This window comes from Ammospiza nelsoni, chromosome 12 (genome assembly GCF_027579445.1).
Source record: "Ammospiza nelsoni isolate bAmmNel1 chromosome 12, bAmmNel1.pri, whole genome shotgun sequence".
Classification (NCBI taxonomy): domain Eukaryota; kingdom Metazoa; phylum Chordata; class Aves; order Passeriformes; family Passerellidae; genus Ammospiza; species Ammospiza nelsoni.
The window spans coordinates 7,327,359-7,342,668 of NC_080644.1; the positions used below are offsets into that span (position 1 = coordinate 7,327,359).

The window sequence follows — 15,310 nt, forward strand, 5'->3', positions numbered from 1 at the left end:
TTCACATACACCAGGATAGCTTTCTCCTCCATGCCTTCATCCAGTGGAAATCCATTGTACTTAATCTTTTATATCCTAAAGTGATGTGAAAGTTGGACTGTGTTGACTGTTACCTCAATGTGCTGTACCGTAAAAGCACCCAGTATGACAAAATACAGCTTGTTTGCACTGGTTCTGAGCTATGCAGGACATTGCACCCAGTTCTTTCGTTATTCCAAGCAAGGGAGGTTTGCATAAGGATAAGAATGGAAGAGGAAGCTGGGAGTGGTGGATGGCCCCAGTGCCTGCCAGGCCCTGCACGGACTGTGCACGGAAGGAGCTTTGTGGCCTGGACAAGCCCTCACAGCAGTGCCCTGCAAGCACTGACGAGGGAGTTCGGAGGGTTTTCGGGTTTTTTTGCGTGGTGGCAGCAGCCCCTGTGTGCAGCACCATTGTGGGTGCGTTACCCGCCCCCGGCAGCGCTGGGAATGGCCCGTCCGGCGGCCATCGGGAGGGTTCGGGGTTGGTTTTTGTGGGTTTTAAGCAGCCCCTGAGGCGCGCTCGGGGCGGGCACAGCCGGGCCGCACGCCCCCTTTCGCGCATGCGCGGCTGCTTCCGCCCGTGTGACTCGCCTAGCGGCGCCGCGCCTGCGCACTGCGGCGCCGTGACGTACCGCCCGCGCGCCGGCGGGCGGGGGGCGGGGGGAGCGGGCGGGGGCGGGACGGGACCGGACGGCGCGGGGAGCGCGGAGCCCCGGCCCGGTCCGGTCCGGTGTCCGGCCCGGAATGCGCCGCAGCGCCCGGGAACATGGGCCGGCAGAGCCCGCCGCGCAACGGCGTCGGCGGCCACGGTACGGGCTGGGCCGGGCCCGGCGGGCGGGGGGCGGTGGTTCCGCTGAGGGGGCGGGGGCTGGAGCGCCCCCTGCGGGCGCGGCGGCGCCCCCTGGCGGCGGGGCGGGGCCGGCGCTGCGCTCGAAGGCGCCCCGCGGGAGCGGCCGGGGGCGCTGAGGGTCCCGGGGGTCCCGGCACCGAGCGAAAGGCCCGGCCCACCCTGCGGCTGTGCGGCCGCCGCGGGCTCGGGCGGACAGGAACCAGCCGGGCCCGGCTGATACCCCAGGGCGGTCCCCGGCAGTGACCGGGGGCTCTGCGGCAGCGCCGGGCTGGCCAGAGCTGGCGAGGCCGTGTGTCCGTGCCCGGTGCCTGCAGCGGTGCAGAACCCCCCACGGACTCATGTGGGTTTTAGACCGCCCTCACCTTGCGTTTGTGTCTCTTCTTCCTAGGGTGAACCTGCGAGTTAAGTCTTGTGGTTGCATAAAACATTTTTTACAATGCACTGGTTTTGGTAATACTCGCAGCTATTGTCCCCTGTGTGTTTGAAAAGTGTAAATATTGCGGTCTTTATTAGTAAGTTTGAGAGGAGGAGCCCGCAAGATTTGCTTCTTCCTTGCCACTAGTCCTTAAGTTCTTTGTGTTGAACAGTTCTTTCTCCCGTAGGCTTTGTCTCCTCCTTCCCCAGGCATCGGTATGTGACAGCCCAGTGTGTGCGTGTGGCAGGGGATCAGGAACAGCTGGGGGTAGGGAACTGGCTGGGCACAGGGAACCGGCTGAGCAGAGCTGCCTTCTGTTGTGCAAATAACTCTGCTTGCACAAGGGGCCGGAAAGGAAATAAAAGAAACTGTAGTCACTGTGTGAGCGATAGGAGATTTAATGTTACCAGGATCTTGGAATTCGGAGGGAGGTGGAGCTCTGTCCTAGGCTGTTACAGCTTGTTTTGATCCAAGAAGTGTTTTAAAAGTGTCTTTGAGAAGGAACAGCATCCACTGCTCGACCTACTTAGCGTCCGTGTGTGTGAACAGCCTGCCGACCTGCCGGCTGCCTTCAGACCTCGCTGAGAGCGGCACTTCCAGCCAGGAGCTCGCAGGATCAGGGCCGGGGCAGTGGCTGAGGTGCCACGTGGGCAGAGGAACGAGCTCCCCTATCTGCCGGGAGAGCAGGGCCTTGGGAAACAGCTGTTTCTCCATCGGAATCCTTTGAATTCCTCCCACCCCAAATCCTATTTGGACACGTCCCTTGTAGAACGAATCCTGTTTGGATCCCAAGAGTTGTTGCATCTATGGGAAAAGCCTTTAGGGAAAGGCAGTGTTTGTGGCCTCATCCTGCACTCCGCTCCCACAGCTGCTCAGCAAAGCCTCCTTACTGGGAACTCCTCCAGTGTGGGATATCGAGTGGCTCTCGGCTGCTTCTCTCTTTCCTCACATGAGGCAGCGGTGACAAATTCCACCATGTGGTGTGAAGTAGTGTCCCTTCTCCGCTCCCTGGGAAGCTCTCTGGTGTCCTGTAAGTGTGTCTAACCCGAGCACTGTGTGCTTTTTGTGTTACCCCTTCCCTCCCTGCCCTGAGTTCCTGTGCTCCTCAAAACAGTGGGAATTATTTCCTACTGGCTGAGCTGTGTGTGTACTGATGGCTGGCAGGTATGTGTTTGTTGTAGGAGAAGTCAATGTGCTTATGATTCTTTAACTCTGGTATAATTATGTCCTTTCTTGTGTCTGTTGCTGTCAGTGGAAATACTCAGGCTTCTTCCTAGGACGGCTGCACCTGGGAGTCGGTAGGAACACAGTTTTGGGAACACTTTTTCTGAACACTTTCCTAAGTGCTGATCTTAGGAAACACTTGACATCTGAGCTGGCAGTTGCATCAGAGAGCAAAGAGTTTCAGGATGGGTTTGCAGGGCTGTCTTGATCCTGTGTGGAGCCGTGAGCCGTTGGGAAGGAGAGGAGCCAAGGGCTCTGTCTGGGCACTGGTGGTGGCTCCAGTGTCAGGAGGAGCAGCATGTGCCCCCCACAGTGGGACCCCCAGGATAGGGAAGTAGTGAGAGTGCCCTTTGAGGTGCTCCCAATGCTGAGCCTGCAGAAATGGGGACACTCAGCTGGAGGGGTCCCCACCAGAGTCATCCCTGTCCTGGCAGTGCGGTGACTGTCCTGTGTCATCTCCCGTGTGTGTTTGTGTGACATCACTGTGAGTGCCTATTGCTAGCCCCCACTGTGTGCTGCCCCTGCCTGTCAGCTCATGTCTCTGTGACCTTTTGCAGACTTTGATGCTAAGAAGAAAAGAAAAGTGGCAGAGATTTACCAGGCTCTGAACAGCGACCCCATCAACGTGGCAAAGCTGAGGCGGATGGCGATCAGCGAGGGCGGGCTGCTCACCGACGAGATCCGGCGCAAAGTGTGGCCAAAGCTGCTCAGTGTTAACACAGATGACCTGCCCCCTCTTCCAGGTATGGAACAGCCTGGGCTCACCTGCTTGGGAGGAACAGCTCAGTGAACTTTGTCCCTAGAGGAGGGACGTGCTTTCTGACCTGTCTTTTCCCTGTGTGTGTTGTATTTCCCACTAAGCTCGTGTACAAAGGGGACTCACTGCAGCACCAGTACTGGGTTGTATGTAAACAATACACGACTTCTAAACACAACATTTGTTGTTTTCTTTAGTGATAGTCATGGAATCAGTTCATTGTGGATGCAGTCAGTGTGGCCCTGGGCATTAGTAAGTTTACATGCAGCAGAAAGGATCAGACTTGATTTGTTTTGCTCCCATGAAGAGGTGGCTGTGCTGAGCCCTGGTGTGGCCAAAATTCTCCCGATGTGTCTCTCCTAGGCAGCAGTTTGTTGTGTGAAGCACATGTGGTGTTTTGGTCAGAACAGGCACAGGGACAACAACCTTCCTGGTGAAGTACCCACATGGTTGTTAAACCTTAGCAATGCAGGAGCTCTAGGTCCTGTAGCTTTAGAGTCACCCAGGACAGATTTTGTTGTTCTTGATTCTGTGGTTGTTTGGAAATGTGCATCCCCCCCACCTCAGTCCAGAGCTGGGTGGCATTAGGGTGATGTGACTTTACCAGAGCTGCTGGAAGACAAGGTTTAACTTTGCATGATCACATAGAAGGAATTTGCTGCCCCACTGAACTTTTCTATTTTAACTGCCTTAGCTAACCCTGGGTGAGATTTGCCTCTGAATTGTTTCTGTTTTATAAAGGATTCTTTATGGTCTCCGCAGCACTCCTCCAGTGCTGCTGCTGAGTACACTTTGAATTGCACAGCAAAACTGTGGAGCAGAGATGTTTCTAGGAGTACTGGGAGTGCTGCTGTCAGTTTAAGCATTTTAGCATGTGTTGTCTAAAGAAATAATTGTCTCATTTGCTGTTAGTGTCAGTGTGTGGCAATGAAAGTGCAGGAACAGGGCTGAGGTGTGACATGAAAAAGGGGATATGCAATGGAGTAGGGGGTGTGTGCAGCTTCACATCCATATTGAGCAGGGATCTTCCCAGCTCCCTCACCTCACTCTTTCCCAGGACCATTGCAGTGCTTCATGTTAATCCTGTTCCTCTTTTCCTCAGCCAGGAAGGAGCTGCGAGAGGACAACAAGGATTACCAGCAGGTGCTACTGGATGTGCGGCGATCCCTGCGCCGCTTCCCGCCAGGTGAGGGGGGTTCTGCTCTTCCCTCTCTGCCATGGGGCTCTCCTGGCCCACACCTCCCTGGGACACTGCAGAAGGTGACACTCCATTATTACTCCAAGGGCCCGACCTCTAGAAAACATTTTCCATGTGAGCTCCCAGCAGCTGCTTCTTGCAGTGAAGCCCTTCTGCAGCCATCAGTTTCCTTCAGCTGTCTCTGCACAGATGGTTTTTGATGTGGCTTTTCCAACGTTCCACTTCCCCTGCCCCACTGTGCCCCTCTGCCAGGAGGCTGCTATTGGCAGGCAGTTGCAGCAGAGAGAGGATGGATCCTGCATGGATCTGGTGCACCATGACCTGTTGAGATTAGGACAGATGGAAAGCTTGAGAAACATACCATTTGCTTCAGTTTATTTTAGTCCATGGTCTTGTTCAGGGGCAGGGAAGGCGGGTTTGTCTGTGCTTAGAACAACCTCTGGTATAAAACAGTCTCAAAATCAGGTTCTTGCACCAAATTTAACAGAACTTAAAATATTTAGAAGCAAAATGGTTTTGCAGTTGTTTAGTTCTAATGGGAGGCTGGTGCCTTGTGTTATTTATAAAATGCTAAATCCAGCAGCTCTCTGTGTAGAGCAGTCGTTATTTCTGGCCAGAATCTGCCTCCCCCTTCTGCCACTTTTATTTTGTATAAACACTTGATTCACTCTGATTCTTGCAGGCATGGATGCTGTGTGCAGGCCTGATTCCTGGAGGCTCTGCTCCTACGGATTTTTTTGCCCTTGAATGGCAGCCTCCTGCCTATTTTTAGCCGCATTAGAGAAGCAGAGGAAAAGGAGAACTTTGTCATTGCAGGATCTCTGCTGGGACTCTCTGCTTGGCCTTTGGGTGTTTTATCTGTTGACAAGAGCTGCCAGAAGCTGGCTGCAGCTGTGCAAGGCAGGAACAATGTTCCCTGTGACATCCTGTCCCTAAACACGTGCTCTTAGCAGGGGACTGATAGAAAGTTGTGCTGGTGGAGGCCTCGCAGTCTGATGCAGTTGGCATAGTTTCTGTGAAAATGGGTCCTGTTGAATTTTTTTCTAGAACTCCCGGGAAATTAAAAATTACTAAAACATCCTCATCTGTGCTGCATGTGTAGAACAATTCTCTCTTCACAGCAGCACTGTGCAAACATCTGTAAACCCTGCTCCTGTCCTCCACAGTGGCTTCCTTGCAGATAAGGATTCTGCAGATCTAAATATTAAACCTCTCAGCAACTGGCCAGATTCCCCTGGCCCTGCAGAGTTTTGGAGGACAGTTAGGGCTTTGGATAGTTTTTTCTGCCAGTTTTACCACCCTCCCCTTATGCAGCACATCCCTTGGGATCAGGCAGGTTAGTAAATGCACAGGTGCTCTCCTTGCACACCACAGCGGGCACTGGTAGGTGCCACAGCTGTGCCACCTCTGCTGTTCCTCCCACAGGGATGCCAGATGACCAGAGGGAAGGATTGCAGGAGGAGCTCATCGATATCATCCTGCACGTCCTGCAGCGCAACCCCCAGCTGCACTACTACCAGGGCTACCATGACATCGTGGTCACCTTCCTGCTGGTGGTGGGGGACAGGCTGGCCACAGCACTGGTGGAGAAGCTCTCAACACATCATCTCAGGTACTCAGTGGGAGGAGAGGAGCTCTGTGTCCTCAGGCTGTGGGGACGCCTGTGCAGGTAGAGGAAGGGGAGCTGGGAAGGCAGAGCCTTGGGTTAAAGCAGCTGCCTGTCATGCCTGTACCCAGAGGGTGACTGAGAGCAGCCTGACCACACAACAGCACGTGGCTTTGCAGGGAGATGTGCCCTGGGGAAGGGATAATTGAAGGCTGTCAGTTAATTTATAGCATCTCTTGGAGTTGGAAAAGCCAACTCACATGCATTATCCATGGTTGTGTGGCTGTCAGAGCCTCTCCAGTCCTCTGGGCTGGCTCAGCTCCTGCCTCTCTCTTGTCCTTGCATAGCCCTGGGCAGCATGGTCTGTACTACCAGTGTCCTGTACCCCACACGAAGAGTCTTTCCTGTTTGTGCACTGAAATAAGAGCAAGCTTCCAGCTTGTGTGTTTTGGAGGGATTATCTCTCCTCTCCCAGGCAGGAGTCAGATTTTGGTTACTGGAAAGGCTTTACAGTTCTTGTGTGCACTGCAGCAAAATAAGAAGTGTCAGCTGACAGCAGTGTGATGGTCTGGGCCTGGGTTCTGTGTGCAGGTCAGCCCTGTGTGTCCCAGACAAGCTGGAAGGAGGCTGCTCCAAAGGGACAGAATTCCTGGGGGCTGGGGCCACCCTGCCAGCAAGGCTGTTTATTGCATGTGCTTCACCTCTGCTGTCTCCCTAGAGGGGGAGCTCGCTGATGTTGACAAAGCTTCTTTTAAATCTTTCCTCAGGGATTTTATGGACTCAACAATGGATAATACCAAGCACATTTTAAATTACCTGATGCCCATCATAGACCAGGTGAACCCTGAGGTGCATGACTTCATGCAGAGGTATGCAGATGTTCCCTTTGAGCCTCCTGGCTCTCCTGGTTACTGTTCACAGGGCCATTTTCACCCACACATCCCCAGCACCACAGTGGCTTCCTCAGGGAGTCAACAGCTGTCCCACAGCTGATGGTGGCACCCCAAAGGCATGTGGCACTCATTTCTGAGCAGACTCAACCCTGTGATGCCTGTCTGGAGGGGTGTTACATGGTGCCATCTTCAGCCCATTTGTCTGCAGTCTGTGTTGGGAGGGCTGGGGATTTGGGGACAGTGTTGTACAAATGCTACAACTGCTTCATGTGACCACTTGTGTGGCTGGTGGGACCTTGCTAGTTCTGGGGATAATTCCCAGGTTTTGCATTAGGGACACACAGGTGTGGGAAGATCAAACCAGAAGCAGGAAGGTGAATGGGAAGAGTCAGTTCAGAGCCCTTTTTCGGGCAGGTGTGTGGTTTTTTTCACAGCCAGAATGTCCTTGGGTACCAACCCTGATTGCAAACTCCCAGAATTAGTAAGCCCTCAGGGTAGGAAGGAACCCACACATCAGTCTGTGCTGCAGGACTTTGGTTGCCCTCAGGCCAGCAAGCCAGACAGTGCCATGATACATGACAAATTCAGGGTCTCCTGAAAGCAGCATTTGGCTTCTGCTGTGGCCCCACTGGATGTGACACAAATAGTGGCAGCACTTTGCCACATGGGTGGCACAGGGGATAAACAATTTTTTCTGTCAGAGGTGCAGTTCCTGCTCTGGGGGGGTTCAGTGCTCCACTGACAGCCAGCTCTATTTCCCCAGGCATGGCTGTGCAGCACAGGGCTGGCTTGGGAGCATTTCATCTCTGTTTCCAGGCTGACCTAATGGCTCTTTCTGTGTGTAGTGCGGAGGTGGGAACCATCTTTGCTCTCAGCTGGCTGATCACCTGGTTTGGCCACGTTTTGTCTGACTTCAGGCACGTTGTGCGATTATATGACTTCTTCCTGGCCTGCCACCCGCTGATGCCCATTTATTTTGCAGCTGTGGTAGGTATTGATGGAATGGTCAGGGATTAAATGAGCTGTTCTGAGGTGGTAGGAGTTTGGGGCTGCAGAGGGAGGCTGGCAAACCCAGTGCTGGTGCACTGATGTCCTTGGTGATGGTGAAGGGCAGGTGGGATCAAGGGGAACTCAGGGCAGCCTGAGGGTGTCCAAATGTGCAGGCTTTACCAGTTCAGTACTGTGGAGGCAGCAGGACACAGTGGTTTTGTTTCCTCTCATGCCTCCATCCTGCCCATCCTCCTATAGCAGAGGGCAAGTCATGAAGTCAAACCCTGCTGAGCTTCTGCCCCCATCTCCAACCTGCCAATAGCAGGCTCTGCTCAGCAGACAGACCTAAGTGCCCTGAAAGAGGCTTCCATGGCCTCAGAGTCTCAGAAGGGGTTTGGCATTTGTCTTCCCACTGAATGCTTCACTGCAGTGTGTCCTCCTGAAGAAGGTCTTTCAGCTGGAAGTAAAGTGTTTTTTTTTTCTTCTGGCTCTGAAACAAGTGCCAGCATCTGCCTAGGAGTTGTCCCCACTTCCTTGTCTGTCCTCCTCTCACTCTTCTGCAGATCGTGCTGCACCGGGAGCAGGAAGTTCTGGACTGTGAGTGTGACATGGCCTCTGTGCACCACCTCCTGTCCCAGATCCCACAGGACCTTCCCTATGAGTCTCTGATCAGCAAAGCCGGGGACCTTTTTGTCCAGTTCCCACCATCCGAGCTCGCCAAGGAGGCAGCTCAGGCAGCTCAGGCGGAACGGTGAGTGCTGGGCAGCCCGTGTGCTCCCTGCATCCCCTTGCCAGGCCTGGCCTCCCTGTGGGGATCTTCCTGACCAGAGGCTGCTCCCAGGGGTGAGCAGGGGACACTCTTTGACCTGTTCCTTCTCTTGCAGAACTGCGGCTTCCACTTTTAAGGACTTTGAGTTGGCATCAGTGCAGCAGAGACCAGACACTGTGTTGAGGCAACGCTTCAGAGAGCGGCTCCGAGGGGAGGAGCGGCTCCGGGGCGAGGAGAGGACAAAATCCTTCTTGACAAAGCCCCGGACCAACCGCTTTGTCAAGCTGGCAGTGATGGGGCTGACGGTGGCCCTGGGAGCAGCTGCCCTGGCCATGGTGAAGAGTGCACTGGAGTGGGCACCCAAGTTTCAGCTGCAGATTTTCCCCTGAAGCCGGAGGAAGGGCCTTTGCTGTCACTGCATCCACCCCCAGCAGGAAGGGCTGATGTGTGATGAAGGACGTGCCCAGAAACGACCTGTCTGAAGATTATTTTTTATTCTTACTGCGTCCAGTAACGCTTTTGGCCTTTGTGACAGAGGCTGAGGGAACCAGCCCAGCAGGACGGTTCCCCACACCATGCTCACCTTGTTCCCCTTTCCCTGTGCAAGGGTGAGCAGACAGGCACTCCTGCTGTCTCCTGAGGAACCAGAGGTATGGACAAGTTTGGCAGTTCAGGCTGTGCTCAGGTGACTGTACAGAGGGAGAGCTGCGTGTGGGCTGTGCCCAAATGATCCTGTGTACTCCACTGGGGAAAACCAGTGGGAGTGAGAGCAGATCTTTGCCTGCAGGAGTGTCCAACAGGGTTTGTTCTGGGTGCTTGCGTGTGTGAGGGTAGAGGGCACTGCACTCCTGAGGAACAGGGCAGCCCTTTGGCTCTTCATTGCTCCAGTGTGCCCCACGATCTGCCTTCAGCTTTGCCGGTGCTCCAGCTCTTCCCTGTCCTCTGAGCACCCTCTGAGCAGAGCCAAACCTTTCCCACACCCTGGCCAGCACAATGCTCTCAGCTTCTCTTCAGTGTGTAACACTCCCTGGCTCTTTTTGCTCCCACATTTTTGCAGCCTGATCTGCTTGTAGGGGCCAGGAGCAGATCTTAGTTCCCCCCAGCTCTCAGGCACTGCCACTGCTGTGCTGGCAGTGCTGTGACCATATCTGGGGTCAGTAAAGTGAGCACGAGTGTGGTCACCCTGCCAAAGGTGTGCAGTGTCATGTGCCAGGTTATGCTACCACAAGCCTTAGTGGCACTGTAAACACCCTTTGCAGACTTCTTTAACAGCTCTGGAAGTGGACATTACCATGCCCATGGCGAGAAAGGCTTTCTCCACCTTGTGAAACACTTTACACAGGATAGAAGTTGTTGCACTAGGAAATGTGACAAAAACCTCCCCCACGAGCTGATCAGGCTTCAGCATGACCTCTGGAAATAACATGAGGGGTTTCCCAGAAAGGGCACCCTGACCCCTGCATAGCTCCCATCTCCCCACCAGTTCCATTGGCAGTCCCAGCGCTCCCTGCCCTCCAAGCTAAGCAGCAAATCCTTCTAGACAACTGAGTGTCCCACTGAGACAGAGCCAATAGACACTCTATGCCTCTACCTCTCCCCCAAGCTGCTAAATCTCCCTCAAGTGTCCTTACCTGTCCCTCACATCTCCCTCCCGCTGCCCCACCATTGCTCTGTTGTGCCCAAAGCCATCTGTGCCATGCCCAGGGGCTGCACACCTGAAAAGGAGGTGTTGGTGGAAGGGATTTTGGGATAGAGAAGAAAACTCATGCCCTGCAAAGCTCAGCACCCCCCACTCCCACCCATCTTGGTCCATAACCGCCCTGGGTGTGTTCTGGTTTGCCCCCAGGCCCTTGCTCATGGAAGGGATGTGCCTTTCTGGCCAGAGGGCAGGTGGGCAGTTTTCATTCCTGACTTGTGTTCCCACGAAGCTCTGAGCAGGAGTTCCCTTTGCCTCTGCAGGTGAAATGTGCAGTGGGTGAAACTGCCTCGTCCAGGCAGGCAGCAAGACCTGTTCCCTCCTCTCCTCAGTGGTGCCAGTGGCCTTGGAGAGACCTGGGGCTGCTCAGGGGCTCCTCCCAGTGTGGCTGAAGGCAGAGCCCGTTCCTGGCCCCTTGGCATCCCCAGAGCAGCAGAACAGGACTGGGGGCTGGGCCACTTAGCACTTTAGAAACCATTGGTGCAGGAGAGTGTGGTGACCTGGGAATGCTGCTGGAGGGCCCAGGACTGCTCTGTACACTACACTGAAGGATGGGATGGCTGGAGCTCCCCAGAGGAGCCCCTGCAGCCCCTTCATTCCCTGGCCATGATGCACTTTAGTTCTTGTGTTGTCCCCAGTGGGGGGAGAAAGGCCTGGGAGGAGACCAGGGTGCTTCAGTTACTCTGTACAAAGACTTATACACCCCCTGTAAATGCAGATTTCTACTAGCCCTAAAACTGTAAAATAAACAGTTACTAAACACACTTCCTGCCCTCCACAGACCAGGGCTGCCAGATCTGCTCTTGTGGCACCCTGGGGCCCAGAACTGGCACCTTCCCTGCAGTGGCCAGGCCAGCTCAGTGTGGCCTCACACCCAGCAGCCTCGTGGGAAGAGGAGCAGGAGCAGAGCCAAAGGGTGTGTGCGTGCCCCGGTCACTGCTCTCCATCCATCTGCCTCCCTCTGGGCCAGTGCCAGGCCTTGTGTGTGCTCTGGCTCTCCAGGGTGTCCCCCCCATCAGCAGCGTGGGGCTGGAAATAGCCTGACCTGCCAGGCTGCCCTGTACCCCAGGCTGGGTGCCCGGCTCAGGAGGAGATCCCGGGCACGGTGCCCGACTGCCAGGGCACGCTCTGCTGAGCTGGGGTGGTGCAGCCGCCTTGGCCAGGCTGGAAGTGGTTTTGTCTGGATGGCTCAAGGCTGGCAGTCCTGCTGGCTGATTTTAATTGCCTGTGGCTTCCCCAGGAACCATTTTCTCAACAGTGCTTGAATCCCTTTGGGAGGAACATCCTTTGGAAGAGTGGTGGCAGGAGGTATGTGGCACCTTTGGGGTAGCCAAGAAGCCACTGCCTCATGTGACACAGAAGCAGGCCAGTGGCAATGGGTGCATGTGCCTGTGTGGGCCATGTTGGACATTAGACAAGAGCCCCGTGTGGCCCTGACCTTACCAGAGTGATGGGGGCACTGGTGATGGCCAGTGAGCTCTGACTGTGGCTGTCCCATGGTCCTCCCTGCTCCCAGCAGTGCCCTGCACAGAGAGGAATCCCATTGCTGGGGCTGCAGTGACACCACATTGGAACGTTGCTGCCCCTGTGGTACCGCCCAGCCCTGGGCGGTGCTGGGGGCAGCCTGCAGACTTGGGGGGTCACCGTGGCATGGGCAACCCCTGCACTTCTCCCTCCCTCGGGGACAGCCCGGTCCCCGGCAGCGCCAGGGCAGCGGGAGGGGCTGGCGGTACCCGGGGATGCTCTGGGCTCCTCTTGTTGCCGTGGCAACAGCTGCGGTGAGACTGGCGGCGGGGGTCTGCGTGTGATGCAAGTGGCGCGTGACCCCGGCCCCCCCGGGCCCTCCTGTGGGTCTGGATTAGCACCCCCGGTTCCCTCCCTCTCCAGTTCCCCCTCCCCGATTACCCTCGCTCCCCTCCCCCGGCTGAACGGAACCGGGGGCGGCGCCGGGATTGCCCACACACACTCGGGTGGGGCGAGGGGCTGCATGTGCGCAGCACATACGTGCACATACGTGCACATGCTCACACTGCTCCCAGGGACGCCCAGCCCACTCCGACGGATGAGGGTGAACCTCCCGGCTGCAGGAGAGCCCGTAGGAACCGGGCTCAGGGTGGGAACTGATATGCCTGGAAGCTGGATGCTGGCCATTGGAAATCCCACATCTCCCTGGAGACCTCACATAGCCCAAATTCCCCTGGGAGGAGTGAGGCAGCACAGAAGGAGCCAGAGCCGTGGAGAGCAGACCAACACACTTTATTCCATAATCACAACAGTCAGGATCATTGTTAGCCGAGGTTCTGCAGAGCAAGGGCCAGCCATGTCACACACCCCCAAGACAGACCCTGATGGGGTCGTCACTGCCCCTCGGCTAAAATCCTGTTTCTCCAAGATAACAGACACAGGGACCCTTCACTAACACAACACTACAAAGGTGACCCCGAGCGCTGGCGCCCGTCCGCAGGCTGCGCCGGGGCCCCGCCAGCTCCGGGTACCCCCGGCCCACTCGGCCGCCGCCAGGGCAGCTGCTTCCTGAGAGAGGTTTGGTTTATTTTTATTATTTATTATTACTATCATTATTATTATTATTATTATTCGCTTTGTCTGGAGTGATGACGGGATGCCGCACGCACACACGCTCGCACACGCACGCCAGCCAGCACCGGGCAGCGGGGGCGCAGCGGGAGGGGCCGCACGCTGGGGGGGTCTCTAAGCACTACAACCACACGGCACAGAAAATCCACCACTGTCCACGACGGTTCTCCCTGACAAACACACCCGGCGAGACTCGAGGAGGGGGACAGGGGTGAGGACGGGGACAAAGCGGATGATGTTGTGCTTGCGGCCAGGGCAGGAGACCCCGGCACTGGCTCCGGTTCTGGCAGCGACCCAGAACCTGCTCCTGAGGAAATATTTCGCCTGACAGTCTGTGGAGGGATCACCCTGGCTCCAGGGTGATGCACAGCACGTAGGGGACCACTGGGACCCGTGTCCCCCCTAGGAACGGAAGCTGAGCCCTGAGCTGCAGGGTCAGCAAAGCACACGTGTGATGCGAGACCCTCAGTGTGGCCTCAGGCCTTGCTGGTACCTGGGGGCTTTGGCTTCCCCATGGACAGGGATGGAGGGCAGGTGACTGTCAGCCTCAGCGCCCTCCCTGAGAAGCCCTGGCCACAGCACGGGGTGGCTGTGCACCCCAAGAAGGCACCGAGGTGCTGGGTGAGATCCGTGTGTGTTAGAGAGCTCTGGGGCCGCCGGCCCCCACGGGAACCCCAAACCCGGCTCACACATGGGAGGCGGTTTCAGATGCTCCTGGAGCGGGGCTGCCCAGGGGGTGGGAAGGCAAAGTCCCCCCGAGGCGGCGGTGAGGCGGGAGCAGGCTGCCAGAATCACGGCTGTCCCGGCGCTTATTTGGCTTTTCCACCTTTGGGGGCGGGACTGGATCCGGTGGGGGACGGCCGGGGAGGGAGGGGACGCAGAGAAGAGGACGCGCTCTATCCAGGGAACACGTGTCTGATGCGTGATGCCCGCCTGGCTCCGCAGGCTGGCACCCGCACGGGGGTACCGAAACACCGTGGCTAATGCCAACACACACGCACAGCTACCGCTACACACCGACACATCTACACTGCTGATGGCTGACCATCGCGGGGGGCCTCGAGGGGTCCCCAGGGACTGGGCTGGGGGCATCAAACATCCCTGCAAAGGGCCCAGGGACACACCTCTCCCTGCGCTGCAGGGCCCATCCCCACGGCTGAGCCAGGGCCAGCAGCAGCTCCAGCAGCAGGGCCAGGCACCTACTCCGAGGCACCCTCGGGGGATGCCAGAACAAGGGAGGGAGGGATGTCCTTCCCCTGGTCACGGCTCGGTCCAGCCTGCCAGCAAGAGGCAGGCACGGGGTGGCCTGTGACTGGGGGAACCGGCAGCCCCAAAACAGGGAGGCAGAGCCCCAAGCAGCGGGTGCTCTGCTGCTGCCAGCACCCCACTGGCAGGGAAGGATCCGAGGGGCCCCCACAAATCCAGAGTCCCTGGGGAATCGAGGCCGTGGGGGACTGCAGGGGCTGCTTCAAGCAGCGATTGCTGCCGAGCCCAGTCCAGCTCTTGCAGACGCTGCCAGCCCAAACCATGACCGCGTCCCCGGGGATGTGTGGGGTCCCCACCCAGCACAGCTGTACCAGAGCGCAGCCCCTGCCCCCCAAGCACAGCCTGCGGCAGCTGCCGAGCCAGCACTGCAGCCACGTGCTCCCGGCAGTGGGAGGAGGCGGCTGGCGCAGGAAGGAGCCATTAGGAAAAGCAAAGAAAATCCCAGCTGGAGGAGCCGCTGCAGCAGCATCTTCCCTGCCAGCATCTCCCTGCTCTTGGCGTGGCTGGCAGCGGAGCCCAGCGCGGTGCTGTGTGGAGGAGCTCTGTGCCAGAGCATCACCCACACGCCCACCAGCACCGGCTGCAGCTGCTCTTGGACCACTTTGGGTGGTTTCTTAAGGCAGATTTCCCACAGCTGCCCTTCGCTGCCACCCAGCCCCTCCACGCTGCTCCCTGCCATCCCGGCAGCACCAGGTGCCACGGCTGGGCACAGTGACACCCGGCTGGGCACGGTGAAACCCGGCTCTGCCGTTCAAGGTCAGCCAGCCCACAGCAGCAGGTCCTGCACGGGCTCCAAGGTTAAAATGAGGGCTGGCTGCTTAGTGAAGGGCTGGTCCCCGCACAATTTCGGGGTGACTTCGGACAGGGGTTCCCCTCGGTGGCACAGCTTTCCCTGCACAACTGCCTGGCGAGAGAAACAGCACAGCCTCCCGCGCCCACGTGCTCGTCACGTGTGCGCAACTTCACTCTTCCCAAAGCGAGTGGCGCGGAGCACACGCCACCGGGAACGAGTCACTGCTGTGGGACACTGC

At 57.1% G+C, this 15,310-nt stretch overlaps 1 protein-coding gene across 1 annotated transcript; it reads left to right on the forward strand.

Annotated features, from left to right (window-relative positions):
• The first annotated feature begins 682 nt into the window (after positions 1–682).
• Positions 683–11,182, forward strand: TBC1D20 (TBC1 domain family member 20). The gene is made up of 8 exons (XM_059481050.1): positions 683–829; positions 3,067–3,252; positions 4,369–4,452; positions 5,890–6,076; positions 6,838–6,939; positions 7,809–7,950; positions 8,517–8,704; positions 8,838–11,182. Exons 1-8 carry the CDS (start codon positions 787–789, stop codon positions 9,109–9,111), a joined length of 1,206 nt encoding a protein of 401 aa, XP_059337033.1. The 5' UTR covers positions 683–786; the 3' UTR covers positions 9,112–11,182.
• Positions 11,183–15,310: the final 4,128 nt, after the last annotated feature.

Bases quoted from the DNA above. Each gene is read 5' to 3' on its own strand.
- TBC1D20 (XM_059481050.1), top strand. From the start codon at position 787: ATGGGCCGGCAGAGCCCGCCGCGCAACGGCGTCGGCGGCCACG. The intron at 3,253-4,368 runs GTATGGAACAGC...TCTTTTCCTCAG, and splicing joins TGACCTGCCCCCTCTTCCAG to CCAGGAAGGAGCTGCGAGAG. The intron at 7,951-8,516 runs GTAGGTATTGAT...ACTCTTCTGCAG, and splicing joins CCATTTATTTTGCAGCTGTG to ATCGTGCTGCACCGGGAGCA.